At 34.5% G+C, this 15,572-nt stretch overlaps 1 protein-coding gene and 1 long non-coding RNA gene across 2 annotated transcripts in view; one reads left to right on the plus strand and one right to left on the minus strand.

The window, feature by feature from the left end:
- LOC137614741 (uncharacterized) overlaps positions 1–15,572 on the plus strand; it is a 324,159-nt gene that overhangs the window by 141,855 nt on the left and 166,732 nt on the right. The gene's annotated exons all lie outside the window — the stretch shown is intronic.
- Positions 5,322–15,572, minus strand: part of LOC137614739 (uncharacterized) — a 17,679-nt gene continuing 7,428 nt past the window's right edge. Inside the window, exons 4-5 of the mRNA XM_068344412.1 lie at positions 8,625–8,794; positions 5,322–7,680 (exon numbers count right to left, since the gene is read on the minus strand). Coding sequence (XP_068200513.1) covers positions 7,477–7,680; positions 8,625–8,794 — 374 coding nt within the window. The 3' untranslated portion in view covers positions 5,322–7,476. The remainder of the gene's footprint in view (positions 7,681–8,624; positions 8,795–15,572) is intronic.

A 15,572-nucleotide genomic window follows, 5' to 3' on the forward strand; every position in this document is an offset into this window, starting at 1 on the left:
TATATATACATATATATATATATATATTATATATATATATATATATATATATATATATATATATATATATATATATATATATATATATATATATATATATATACTGTATATATATATATATATATATATATATATATATATATATATATATACACAGTATATACATGTCTCATAAAAAATAACAGAACATGGAAAAACTTTTTTACTTCCTGTCAAATCTATTTTCTTTATATTAAAGTTGTATATTTTGATCTGAAATACAATATTATGAAGCTAGTATAACGATTTATGAAGTATTATGATATAGTGTTACCTTGACACGAGTTAAGCCGGTTGGGAAGCCAACACAGGATTGAGACTTGGTCTTAGGGTAAGCTAAGCAGCCCCCCCCCTGGTAGGTAAAAATATAGAGCCATGGTTATATTAGGTTAGGTGACGTTCTTGTGTTTGTTTCCCACCCCTCAATGGGGTGAATGTAGTTCATAGGGATAGGTTAAGCCATGAATATGGTAGTCTATGGGGGGTCGCAAAGGGGTGTAGCACCCCCCATAGGTAATAAATAAGGATAAGACTCCTAGGTTAGATTAGGTACGGAACCTTAAGTTAGTTGGTATTCTTAGGTCTGTTTTCTTTGGAAAATGTGGTTTTTCAGTCTGGGGATGTATGTAAGATGATGGCCATGCCCCAATAACTGCCTTAATTTCAACCCTATCGCTAAGAATACAGCAGTCTAAGGACCCCCAATAGGTATTAAGCTAAGGACATGGCTTGTAGGTTAGGTTAGATGGTGTACTATTCACGCGGGAGAACTTGTCCGTCGTAATACAAAGGCCCCTCTGTCTGTCCTAACGAACTACAACCTGAGTCTAGGGCTGCTTGCAGGTTAGGCTAGGTGGTATTCTATGCAAGTTGCAGGCCTAAATTTATAGGCTAAATAATCTAACAACTACCTCTCACAAGTCATTAATACTAAATTAAATTAATAATGATTATATTCTTGTAGATATGGCTAAAAAAACTGAAATGCTAATCATATAGGATACACATTGAAAATTACGGTCTTTTCTTATCGAACTGGGAGCAGGAATAGGCCTATAGGCCTAACACACCATCAGACAAAATTTCCCTATCCCAAACTTCCTTATCATCCCTAACAGTTTATTTTCACGATAAATATTAATTCACTAAACTTAATCCCTAACTAATACATAAACATCCGTGAAGAATAAATAAATGAGTCTACCAAACCGACGCATTGGCAACTTCGGTCAGTCTTACCTTTCTTGTTAGACTGCAGACATTAACGACGTTAGTTAATATTTCCACCATTGCTGTAAGCTTTCCTGACATCAGTAAGTTTATTGTTATTAGTGATTAACTATTCACTAGACAAGAATCTAAATTTTAACGTGCACGTGGGACGTTCACAAATTGACGCGTCGCAAAAAATAACACATGATGCACATTGCACGATGACACAGTGACAGTACACATACCATCACGCAGGTTGCCAGGTTTTCCATAGAAGATAAGTCCAACGTCCTATCAACTGCAGATTTAAAAAGGCCAACCTAATAGTAGAAAAAGGCCGAAAATATATCATTTAAGGTTAACCAATTTCAAAAAGGCCAAATTTAGGTATCTAGCATGAAAAAAGGACACATTTGGAGTTTTTGGCCAGAAAAGGCCAACCTGGCAACCCTGCCATCACGACCCGTGATGGCGTGACGTCACTGAGTGATGTGTGATGAACTGATAATGATGTTCTGTTGACCAAAAACAAGAAATTACGTGATTTTCTTGCGATAAAAAAGGAAAAAAACTATATTATATCAATATCACAATGATGACCAATTGAACATGAGAAAGAGGATATTGGTGCTTACCCTAAAACTCAAAAAATTCCTGGAACCACCATACAGCAAATACAGGAAACGTCCTGATGCATAGTCGTCATGCAAACACCAAACATTAAGAGAATGTTGTGATTTCTTATAAAACCCATTCCTTCATAATAATAGATAAATACACTGTAAATAGTACTAAAGTATCTTAAAATATAAACCTGACTAAAAGATTTGACAATAAAACAATTAAAAAATCTACACACACGCACACACACACACACACGCACGCACACACACACACACACACACATATATATATATATATATATATATATATATATATATATATATATATATATATATATATATATATATATATATATATATATATATATGTGTGTGTGTGTGTGTGTGTGTGTGTGTGTGTGTGTGTGTGTGTGAATATAATAAGCTATAAAAGGATATTATGTGGCTCTGGACTCTTATAACTATAAATTTACAGTCACATAATCCTAAACACGAGAGAGAACAAGCTGCAATGTGGGGTGGGGGTGAATGTGTAGCTAAATACGTGCTTGGCTTTCGCGTTTCAACTCAAGATGGTAATTTCAAGCACGCTCGTAAGCATTGTGCATTTTCCTTCATTTTTACCTATGTTGAGTCTCGCAGTGGATAATACTAGGCCTAGCCTACTATCACTCCTTCGCCACCATCACTTGTAGGGAAACCGCTACATTTATTTATTATTATTTTTTTTTTTTTTGGTACAAATGACATGTTAATTGCAACACCATCAGCATTCACAAGAATAGCCTACTATTAATGCTATGTAGGCCTGCTGTTTATAAATAAAATCCCTAACATCTAATACTATGTTAATGTAAATAGTATGACCTGATATCAGTTATTCTAGTTACGGAAGTTATTCCTAATATTTTTCAATGTAGGCCTATTGTACAGTATATACAGTAGTCTCTCTCTCTCTCTCTCTCTCTCTCTCTCTCTCTCTCTCTCTCTCTCTCTCTCTCTCTCTCTCTCTCTCTATATATATATATATATATATATATATATATATATATATATATATATATATATATATATATATATATATATATATACTGTATATATATATTCAGCCGAGGTTAGTCAACTACAGGACAAAGGCCTCAGGCATGTTTTTCATATTATATGTGATAACTTTATCCGTAACTGGTGATTTTGTTTTCCATACAAGCCACAAATGCTCATTAATATCAGAGTCACTCTGCCATGGGATCGGACTCATAGGAAAATTCCTTTTATGATAAATATTTCTACCCTGCCAAGGACTCCAACCTATGACCGATAGAAATAAGGGTTAACTTTAGACAACTTGGCTGTAAACTTTAAAGAAATTTCCCTGTGGAAATGAGATCCCATGGCAGACTGAATTCGATATTAAAGGGTATATTGGGCTTATATATATATATATATATATATATATATATATATATATATATATATATATATATATATATATATATATATATATATATATCACGTGTCAGCTTTCGTGATTTCTACACACACACACACACACACACACACACACACACATATATATATATATATATATATATATATATATATATATATATATATATATATATATATATATATATATATATATATATATATATAATATTTATGTGCAAATATGAATTTTTGTCATTCACTCTAAGCATTTATTTGACTAGCATTTTCTATACTGAAAGTTATGCGGACAAAAATTCATATAGAATTCTCCCGACAGGAGCAATATGGAATTCTCGGCATGTGGATCCATTTTTCATACTTCCAAAAAAAAAAACCCAGTTCGACATAAACTTAGAACATTTTATCTTTCAAGTTCCGACGTATTTAATAAACCTTCTTATTATGGCATTTTAGAAAATAGGATTAAACTAACCGTTTTTAATTGGAAAGGAAAGATATACATTTAAAGAAGTATAAATATGCAGTTATGAATAGTTTTCGGTATTAAGAAGACAAATCAGGAAGAGGGACGGGTCATCTGGTTAGAATAAAATTTATGTGTTGTTAGTTATGCCCAAAATAAAGATTCTTGCAGGTAAAATAATTTGTTTTTATGTTACCTAATCACAAAAAATAATCAACAAGTCATTACCACTGGTTCGTTTTCACGTTTCACGAGTGACTAGCAACACAGCAGCAGTATCATCAATGGTTGTGGTGGGCTATTGGAAACGTCCCTGTCTGGCGTTCTACCGGACTGGGATTAAGCCCCGTTCAAGCTCGATAGTTTCACGTAGTGTCTGCAACTTCACCATCTTTGTGAGCTAAGGATTGGGTGTTTGGGAAAGCCTATGGGTCTACCTGCTGAGTTGTCTGCAGCCATTGCCTGGCTTTTCCTGGTCCTAACTTGGGTGGAGAGAGGCTTGGGCGCTGATCATGTGCATATATGGTCAGTCTCTAGGGAATTGTCCTGCTAGCTACCGCAATGTCACTGTCTCTTGCCACTGCCATTCATGAGCGGCCTTTAATTTGATAATGTTACAGAAACTAATGTTCTATGATTATAATGAATGATAAAATTAATTCAATTTCTGCAATGAAAGTCGTCAACTTCATAACTATCTATAGAAGACTAAAGTTTATTTAGTTAAAGAAAGTTGATAATGTTGCAACATTATTGCTCATGAACATTGTAAGTCTGTTTTTTCACAAACGAATGTAATGGTTAAGTTACTTCGGAGCAAGTTCAAAAAAGCTAATGAAACAAATTTTGCTAAATTATTCATTCTAATCAGAATGTTGGGAAAGCTACCAGCCATCCAATGAGACATTACCGCTAGAGTAATTGGGTTATTTAATCTTTGCCGACACATACACAGAATAGTCTGGCCTATTCTTTACACACTCTCCTCTTTCCTCATATACTTGACAGCACTGAAATTACCATACAACAATTCTTCTTCGCTCAAGGGGTTAACTACTATAATGTAATTGTCCAGTGGTTACTTTACTCTTGGTAAGGGTAGAAGAGACTCTTTAGCTATGGTAAGTAGCTATTCTAGGAGAAGGACACTCCAAAATCAAACCATTGTTCTCTAGTCTTAGGTAGTGCCATAGCCTCTGTACCATGGTCTTCCACTGTCTTGGGTTAGAGATCTCTTGCTTGAGGGTACACTCGGGCACACTATTCTATCTGTTTTCTCTTTCTCTTGTTATTTAGATGTTTTTATCCTCTTGTTATTTTTAATCTTTTTATGGACGATTTATTTTAATGTATTATTGTTCTTAAACTTCTCTTGTAGTTTTTCCTTATTTCCTTTCCTTGCTGGGTTATTTTTCCTGTTGGAGCCATTGGGTTTATAGCATCAATGTTTCATAACATGGACAAATTATTTGGCTAAAGATAATCATATTTATTATATACATTTATTAATTTGAAGGAAGAAAAGACTGACTTTTATTCAACAAAGCTCTAAATATTTCCATGCACTCACGCCGGTCCCAAGCCCGGATAAAAGAGAAGAGTCAAGCCTAGGATTAGCCATGAATATATATATAAAATAAAATTCAGATAAGATTAGGAGAAAACGATCATCACAAACCTGAGAGTCACTTTAGTGAATAAATATTATATAATGTTCTTCTTTAACAATAACATCATTTACATATATAGCCAGGGTTTAAACTTGAGCATGTGGCCATTACCTTAGATGCTGCTGATTTTTAACTTAGATTACCTTAAAACTTTTCAAATTTCCTTAAATTTTAAGCTAGTAAAACCGAAATTACCTTAAAAATATCATTAGCTTTAATAATTACCTTGAAACCATGCAAATTACCTCAAATTAAGGTAATTACCTTAAAAGTTTAAACCCTGTATATAGCCATTAAAAGCAATAAATATTTACACTTATAGCGAAATCAAATCACGATGCAATTTACAAGCAGACTAGATATGAACCCATCCATCAGATTATAAATTGAAGGAACACATTACAGCTTATAAACCAAACCTTCTGTTTTTATAGTTTATATAAGAAATGTTTATTTTAATGTTACTGTTCTTGAAATATTTCATTTTTTCTTGTTTCCTTTCCTCACTGGGCTACATTCCAAGTTAGAGCCCCTGGGCTTATAGCATCCTGCTTTTCCAACTAGGGTTGTAGCTTATCACGTAATAATAATAATAATAATAATAATAATAATAATAGTAAATTTTCTGTAGATTCGTCATGTGATAAAATGAGTTAGGCGAACTTCTAAAACACTTAGAGTAACTAAAATCAATCAAATGACATATAAATACTACAATACTCACGTGTTTGACCTACTTTGTAAGTAAGTGCTTCTCTGTGAAATACTGGTTCAAAATACTTTGTACCAGAATACACTACTAATACAGACAGAAGAGGTGATTGCAATATAGACTAGATTGTATTCAGACTATTCTATATACTCACCGATAGTACAGGATGCCAGAGAGCAAAATTAATAACTTACCACATTATAACTATCATATATTCAATATTACAATATAACGGGATCTACGATGGGAATAGTTAGGTACTGTTTATTACCAGAAGATAATAAATTACAGATAAATAACTTTCATTTATCAAACAATTTAAGGTTTAAATCCTGTTTTGCAAAATATTTAAATTTTTGATCGTACAGGAGGATGAACCAATGTTTGAGAATCCAAGCATTTATTATTTAGTTTTCAGGTCCAAACGTATAAACCAAAAGAAGTTCATTATCCTACTTTCTGTGCTTTCAGAAATATGGATTTAATATGAGTTACTACATTTTTAGGAGCAGGGGTTCCTAACCTGGGGTACATGTACCCCCAGTGGTACACTTTTACTCTACAGGGGGTACATTGGATCTCAGAGATTACCTAGTATTGCGCAATACATGAGGTGATCTGCAATGAGATTGAATAATAAGATTATATCACAATATCAATTTAATTGTTTATCTTTTTCATCCTCAATTTTAGATGAACATGGAAATTTAATAACAGGCACAAGGGGTGCAGAAGAACAAAAGAGATTAGGAGCCCCTGTTCCAAAGTTTCTAGGAAGTACCCAATTTAAACTATGGGGATAAAGTCTAAACAACGAAATGGTTAGTCAATAATACCACCCCTAGATAAGCATACAAGTAAATTTTCCAGTCATATGGATTAAAGAATATTGAACGATTGTCTGTTGCTTTAAATCTTTTTTCTTTTAAGATATATATGTTCCTCCACAATCATTGTTTTTGGTTAAACATTTTTATTCACTGCGTATTCATCCTCAAACATTATCCCTAATAACTACTGTTTATACAAAATCATTGCTCACATAAAAGCACTGTTCATAAAGCAAGTATTTCTGCTTTATCTATTGTTTATTATTCATGAATCAAAAAATGTTCACTTGCATCCATTATGGACCTTTTATCCTTATTCCTTTAAAATCAATTATTCATCCACATCCACAACCATTCTTCATCAGCGACTGTTGTTCATCCACAACCAGACACTTTAATTCAACAACCATCTACTCCTATACAATCATCCAGAAGACCCAAAGCTGCTACAGTTTCACAAAGACAGCAAGTGGAATCCTCACTGTTGAAGCAGATGCCACATCGTAACGGGCCCTTGAGTCTTGAGGGCAAGGCCCCAGTGCGAAAGTGTGATAGAAGTGTTGTAATCTGGCGGAGGGCTCTGCGATGCCTGCTGTTCAGGAGACGTGCCCAGGTAAAGGAAGGGTCCTAGCTGGATTCGGCCAATTACATCTTCGTTCGTCCACTTTGATGTGTACAGAACCTACAGATGAACCCAGATGATTACTGGCTAATGGAAAGCACACACATAATGACAATCCTTTTTTCACTGACTAATCACTATATCAAAATGTTCATTCACTGGAATATCCATTAATATCTAAACATACTGATGCTGAGAAAACTTTAAAATTGCCATGAACTGTCTATGAAGGATCTTTCCTAGCAAAATGAAAAAAAAAATAATTAATAATAAAAACTATATACAATTACATAATTATGAGTCCCTGTTTCCGCTTACACAAGAGGAAGTACTCATTCCTCATAAAATACTGCTAAGGCCAAGGGGTATAATTGCTACTCCCTAGTAAAATGAGCAAGAGGATCCTTTTTTAATCCTTCGAAGCAACAGAAATTGCGCATGCCTACCCATCGACAAATAACTATTAATGTCTCCTGGTCATGTCTTCTCTTACAAAATGGTGTTCTAATAGGTAAACAGCTATGAAAAGTCACCTGCAAATGTTTACGTATATTTCAGCACCAGCAAATAAAGTGTTAGCCCACAACATAATACGTTACTAATCATCTAAGAGCTAGTAAAACATGTCTATATTACAATACTAAGTTTTATAATACACTCCAACTACCCAAACAAACTGTTGTAATGACTCTATACTACTTTACCTACCTTGATCATATTCACAATGATGCCATGGTTAATTATATAAGTTTAGTTTATACTACTAGACCAAAGGAACTCGGACATAACTACATTGGTAATAAACTCAGATTATGTATTATTTAGCAACTACTATTCAAACTACTTTATCCTACAACCTTGGCTACTTTATCCTACAACCTTGGCTACTTCACCCAACAATCTTGCCAATTCCAGCCTTGATAATGAGCTCAAATCAAAGACTTTGGCTCGAATGAAGCAAGTAGAGGATCTTGGCAATACTTATAGACATTATCAATACTCACCTTAACGATAATGGCAGCATGTTGTAAATTGTCTTTGGGAAGAGTAAATACACAGCGTGTTCTTATGACCGGATCTTGTGTCACAGGTAGTTTGACCGGAGTTGATGTCTCGCGAGTAATTCGCTGACCTTCCACCCACAAACCTAAACGACAAACAACTTCCACTTGCTCTGAAAGACAAAAGATAAAGCAGTGATTTTCAAATACCTATAAATACAAAGGATGATAATTTATTTCCAACTGGTGTGAAATCGAAAAGATAGAGGAACCACTTCCATTTAGTCTGAAATATAACATGCAAAACAGCCAGTTCCGGTTACATAGAAATATAAGATATATGGTAGCATTTTCCAACTCCTTTAAAACATATTAAGTAAATCCAAGACTTCCACTTTCTATGGTACATAGTAAAAAGAGAAAAAAAAAATATCCAATGAACATGAATGACGAGGTGTAATTAAAGATTTGCGACACTATACCTACATAAACAAAAATCCTATGTATAGATTTAATTTGGTTGTCACCCCATTTCAAGTAGTCATTGTGTGCAACAATACCTGACTGCGAGCACTTATGCCATACTCGAAACCCTTTATTACAGTCGCTTTCTTCAAACGTGTAGAGCATCATCTACAATTCGAGTTGGGTCTTCTTCACCATCTCGAAATGCTATACTCCTAAACTTGAACCTTATTTTTTTGGGGAAGAGAAGTCACAAGATGCCAAATTCAAAGAATGTCGCTTTTCACATCAGTACTGATCTGATTGGTTCCCCGTGACTTCTTTTTACTCCTCAATATAAAGTCTAACCGAATATAATACAACGGAATATAAAAATATAGAGATAAAATAATATAATACAACGGAATATAAAAATATAGAGATAAAATAATATAATACAACGGAATATAAAAAAAGAGACAAAATAATATCATACAACGGAATATAAAAATATACAGATAAAATAATATAATACAAAGAAATATAAAAATAGAGAGACAAGGAAGATGGAAGACAAAGAAAAAAAAAACTAACTTTGGTTGTTCTGAAACACAAACAGTACAGATAAGACTTCTATTTGATTTAGAATACAAAATATAGCTTCAAGTGACGCAAAATATATAGCAAAGTTGCTAAGTGGCTTTGGAGTACGTAAAACAAATCGGATAAAGCATCGAGTTCTTTAAGCTTTGGCATAGCAACAACAGCAAAATGACCTTTAAACTTCCATTTGCTCTGAAAGACAAAAGTGATGGATGAAGACGTCATTAAAAATGGACGATTTCTCCAACCATTTCATGGAAGAGAAGTCAATTTTTTGTATATAAAATCCGCAATTTTAAGTAATAAAATGAACTATCTAAAGAGGAAATGGATGGTTGATATCTATTGATTAGTCAACACTTTAATTTTACATTTGAGATTTCAAAAATAATTGGGAGTTACCTAAAAAATCATTATAAATATTATGACTATATAACAGCAAAGACGTTTTTCAATGTAACATGGTCACACACTTTTCCATGCATCAAGATATTTTTCTATTAAATACTTTGAAGCAAAAAACCATAGAAAAGGAAATAAACATTCCAGTAAGTATTTTGCATGAATAAAAAAGCAACATCTAAAACAACTCCTCCTTCAAAATGAGAAGACGTCACATTATAAATTAGTGGAAAAATAGCATTCACAGTCTCACAAAAACTTAGGATCAAAATTTAAGGAGAGAAAACCCCCGAGCGAAGGACCCCACGGGGTAATGTGGTAAGTCCTATGTAGAGCAACAAGGGTACCTACTTATGAAGATAAAGGTGTCTGGTTTCAGTTCCAGTTTCATCAGAACATATGCTCACTAGAACGTCAGCCGGGCAAGCCCAACCCCCTTTGTGGTGCCTAATCACAGCATTGGCCTTCCCAGTACACAGCTTAAACTCACGATCCCGGGTTAGGATCGATCTGCTGCCATGCAAATGCTACGCAAATAAGATACCAATCTACTAGCCAGGAGGCTGCACACTGTTCTATCTAGTTTCTCTTCCTCTTGTGTTGTTAAAGTTTTTATAGTTTATATAGGAAATATTTGTTTTGATGTTGCTACTATTTTTAGGATATTTTGTTTTTCCTTATTTCCTTTCCTCACTGGGCTATTTTCCCTGTTGGGGCCCCTGGGCTTATAGCATCCTGCTTTTCCAACTCGGGTTGTAGCTTAGCATGTAATAATAATAATAATAATAATAATAATAATAATAATAATGGCCTTATCAAAAGAAATAATTGACCATTAAAAGCCCTTGAATGATTTATTTTACTCTATTAAGGTCACATAAATGTAATCATGCTTAAGCGATAAGAACAACCAAAACACACCGAATGATAAATCTAGCAACGCCATAAGTTGCGCAGTGCTCTTAAATTCCACGGGAATTCCAGATATTATTACGAGACTATAAATCCCGGAAAACTGTCACGTAATTCTGTTACATTTATCCCTGTTAATTAACATCCAGAGTGTAAAACTAATCTTACTAATGGGTCATACTCAGGCATCACTGTAACTGAAAAAAAATGTCCCGTTGTTCCTATGTAGGCTATAACTCAATTAGTTTACTCGTGCGAAGTTTACACAAATGAACACGAATTTGTGTGTATAACTTTACACACACATAAACATAATTATAAATGATTAATTTTGCATCTCAGCTCTGCGTAAAATTAATAAAATGAAATATTAATATAGAAAATAATAGTCTTTATCTATTAATAAAAAATGTAAATTTAGTTTTTGATATATAAGGTGCTGATACAAAATCTTCAATCTACCAATATCTATTACCTGAAATAATGTATGGTTATTCTGAACAGCGGACCCCACAGAACAATGTGCTTAAGTCCTATATAGAGCAACAAATGTACCAACAGTACTTATAAAGGTATAAGTACATAAACATAATTATAAATAATTAATTTTGCATCTCGGCTGTGCGTAAAATTAATAATCCGAAATGTTAATATAGAATATAATAGTGTTTATCTACTAATAAAAAAGTAAATCTAGCTTCTGATATGTAAGGCGTTGGTACAAAAATTCAATCTACCAATATCTAATGCCTGAAATAATGTGTTTTTTTCTGAACAGACTAGTTAAACGTTTATTATTATTATCATTATTATTATTATTATTATTATTATTATTATTATTATTATTATTATTATTATTATTATTAGTAGTAGTAGTAGTAGTAGTAGTAGTAGTCAAGTTACAACCCTGGTTGGAAAAGCACAATGCTACAAGCTCAAGGGCTATATAAGAGAAAGTAACCCAATGAGGAAAGGATATAAGGGAATAGCAAATAAACTACACATATGATGTTAATAAAAATATTGAATATTTCAAGATCATTAAGATCCAATAAGAGCGATTTAAATTAATGGGACTGAAAAGCTGAACTAGTTAGTTCAGTCTCAGGAAAACAGGAATGACAAAGACAGAGTTTCTCATTCCTCATACTGTCAAACACATCAGCTAAGTTTCCTTTTCCTTTCGACAGTGAGTGACAGAGCCATCTTGTTTATGTAGAGGAGGAACTGTTAAGTCTTCACTAAAGATTGCAGATCAATTGGAAGCCCACTATTAATGATCCTTGAATGCACCATAAAGGGGTTCTTTTTTAGTAAAAATTTATTAATTTTCAGTTGAAGCATAATTACTCTGAGTGACAACTCTTATCTGAGTACAGTCATTCCAAGTCAAAGGTGATCTGTTACCTATTCAAGAAGGATGAGCCTCTTATTTCTCCACATTAAGCACATCTATAATCCTTATTGACCCAGAGTTTGTTCTTCACCTAGTATTTCAACACGTGAGAATGGATACCTATCAAATATGTTGACCAGATTTTCATTCATGAGAATATTTATTCATCATTTATTTATTTCCTTATTTCCTTTCCTCATTGGGCTATTTTTCCCTATTGAAGTCCTTGGGCCTCTGGCATCTTGTTTTTTTTCCAACTAGGGTTGTAGCTTGGCTAATAATAAAAATGATAATAATAATAATAATAATAATAATAATAATAATAATAATAATAATAATAATAATAATAATAATAATAATAATAACAGGCTTTGCCCCTTTATACAATTGTGATCAATATAAATGCAAAAGATCACTTAAAATGCCATTCCAGTCTGATTAAGATTTCCTTTTTTTTATAAATCTTCAAAGAGTATGGCACATCAGTGACAGGCTGGTCAGTCTTAATTACTGACGAATCCAAACCTTGATAAGACGTCCTAACTGGAGGGCCAACCTTGCTTGTTATAAAACCAGAACAGTCAGTGTATTCCATGTCCACGCAAACTGCAAAGTACTAACTGTGGCCTTTAGACGTCCATCAATATCTTATGGGGAGCTTCCCATAGTTACAGCTCTCTCTTGGAAAGATAAAAATCCAGATATAGATTCTGGAAATAACTCGATGTACAGGCATGGAAGCCATGCTCACCAAACGCCAACTATACTGATATGGAATAGTGAGCCTGATGATCGGCTCCCCAAAAATATTTCATATGGACAACACAAAAATGATTACCAAAGACCAGGTGGGCCCAAGAAGAGATACAGACCAAGCCAAGAAAATATTAAAGTGAAAAATTCCACCAAATAACGGATTCACTGCCATGGAGCAGGATCACATAGCACAATCAGTAGCGACTCGCCAGATAAGAAGTCTCCGCAGCCTCAAGTCTTCATCTGATGTGCTCAACACGTGGCGAGGTGTGGACGTCCCGACTCCATGATTACCCTGTCCCTAGCAAGCCATAACAATGCACATAGTCGGTGGGACAAGTATCACCACGTCTGGAATTCTTTGGTTATTGATCTAAGTTATGGGTGGGAAACTCGGTACACTGGCTCCTTTTAAAGATTTAATAAAAAAAAAACTTCATCTTCATAAATTTGGTGTTGAACCTACCTAGACTCTACATATAGGTGATAATTAAATGCAAGCAACACACACATGTCTTTTGTCACTTTTAGATGATTTCCCAACGAAAAACTAGAACCATCCAGGTCTTAGCGAGTCTCTATGGATGAGGTCGCTAGCCTCAAGCCGTAGATACTTGTTAAAAAAAACTGACAACTTCGCATCACTTCACAAACAATGAGAGCTTGTGCCCTTCAGACTAAGGCCTTATCAGCTTTTAATCTTCTCAGTATTAAAATATATAAAATTCTTCCTCTTCTCCCACCCACCCGGTTCTTCCATCTCAATTTCGAAAAGGCGAAAGCGACATCTCCAGAGGAGAATTCATTAAGAAATCTAATTAATTTTCCCTCACTTCTTTTCTTACGAGAACTGAATTATATTTGGCTGTTTTGATCATCTCCATCACCACACACACACACACAAACACACAAGTGAACTTCACACACAGGAAATTAGACGCACTTATACAATTCAACTCATAATACCATGCAAAAAATATAAGTATACACAAATACACATAAACACACAAACTCACGCGTCTCTGTGTCCATATAGGTCGTGATAATCCCATCAATAAAATAACCGTGTAAGGAAAATTCAGTTATGTAAATTAAAAAAAAAAAAAAAAACATGCATGTAGTACGTCTTACACGAATGTATCTGTAAACACATTACATAAGCTTACGCAATACGAAATCAAAAAGTATAAGGAGCATGTCTAAGCAGTAAGATTATATAAGGAAGAGGGCGCCTCTCTCTCTCTCTCTCTCTCTCCTCCTCTCTCTCTCTCCTCTCTCTCTCTCTCTCTCTCTCTCTCTCCTTAACTGAGCTCCAGAAGCAATGTACGGACTGACGAATGGACTCTAAATCACTCAATACATCAGAAATCGAGTTTGGGCGTCATATTTTTGATAACCAAAAATGGGGGGGAGAGAGAGAGAGAGAGAGAGAGGAGAGAGAGAGAGAGAGAGAGAGAGAGAGAGAGAGAGAGAGAGAGAAGGAAATCTTCCCTTTCCTTCGCATAGGGCTGAGAACAAAACTTTCTGAATATACTGAATACGAATTGAGTTATGAATGAGAGAAGGCGGGAGACTTTTCCCATTTGTCTATTTTCTAGTTGGAATAATGTATAGGACTCTAGTTTTTCGTGTTTTTTTTTGGGGGAGGGGGGGCATATTCATTAGCTCATACGTGATAGAGGTGTTCTGCATAAGGTCTAGTGCAGCTTGAAATACTTATAATAGTAAGCAAAGTACACAAATACACATGCAGAGAGAGAGAGAGAGAGAGAGAGAGAGAGAGAGAGAGAGAGAGAGAGAGAGAGAGAGAGAGAGAGAGAGAGAGAGCAAATAATAATAATAATAATTATAATCTTTATTTCAGCAAAAGCTATATACAGAGTTACAATAGGGGTATTGTGATCTTACATATATAAGATAAGGAGCTCTTGATCATCTTTGCTCAGAGGGCACTTGCATCTTACAAAGACCAGTACGGGATCTGGCTCAAATAGTTTTCTGCACAATTCCTTACGTCGTTCGCAACTGAACTGAGTCCTGCTGTTTGCCATCTTTATTGTGCAGTGGCTGAATCTTACCCCTACGAATATAATTCCTGCCGTTCTTCTTGGGTCCATGAATATTCCTTAAACCCTACCTAACCTAACTTGAGCAAGGTTATCACTTGTTTAAAGGTTTAAAGGTCACTCATGAATGACAGAAGCAAGGGACAGTGACATTGCCCTATCAAGCAGGAAAAGGCCCTAGAGACTGACCATATATACATAAAATCAACCCCCTCTCCACCCAAGCTAAGACCAAGGAGGGCCAGGCAATGGCTGGTGATGACTCAGCAGATAGAAATATAGGCTCCACCGAATACTCCATTCTTAGCTCACAAGGATGGTGAGGTTGCAGCGACCAAAGAAACTTGTGAGGTAAGGATAGGGAGTTTGGGG

Source organism: Palaemon carinicauda, chromosome 21, assembly GCF_036898095.1.
Source record: "Palaemon carinicauda isolate YSFRI2023 chromosome 21, ASM3689809v2, whole genome shotgun sequence".
NCBI lineage: Eukaryota > Metazoa > Arthropoda > Malacostraca > Decapoda > Palaemonidae > Palaemon > Palaemon carinicauda.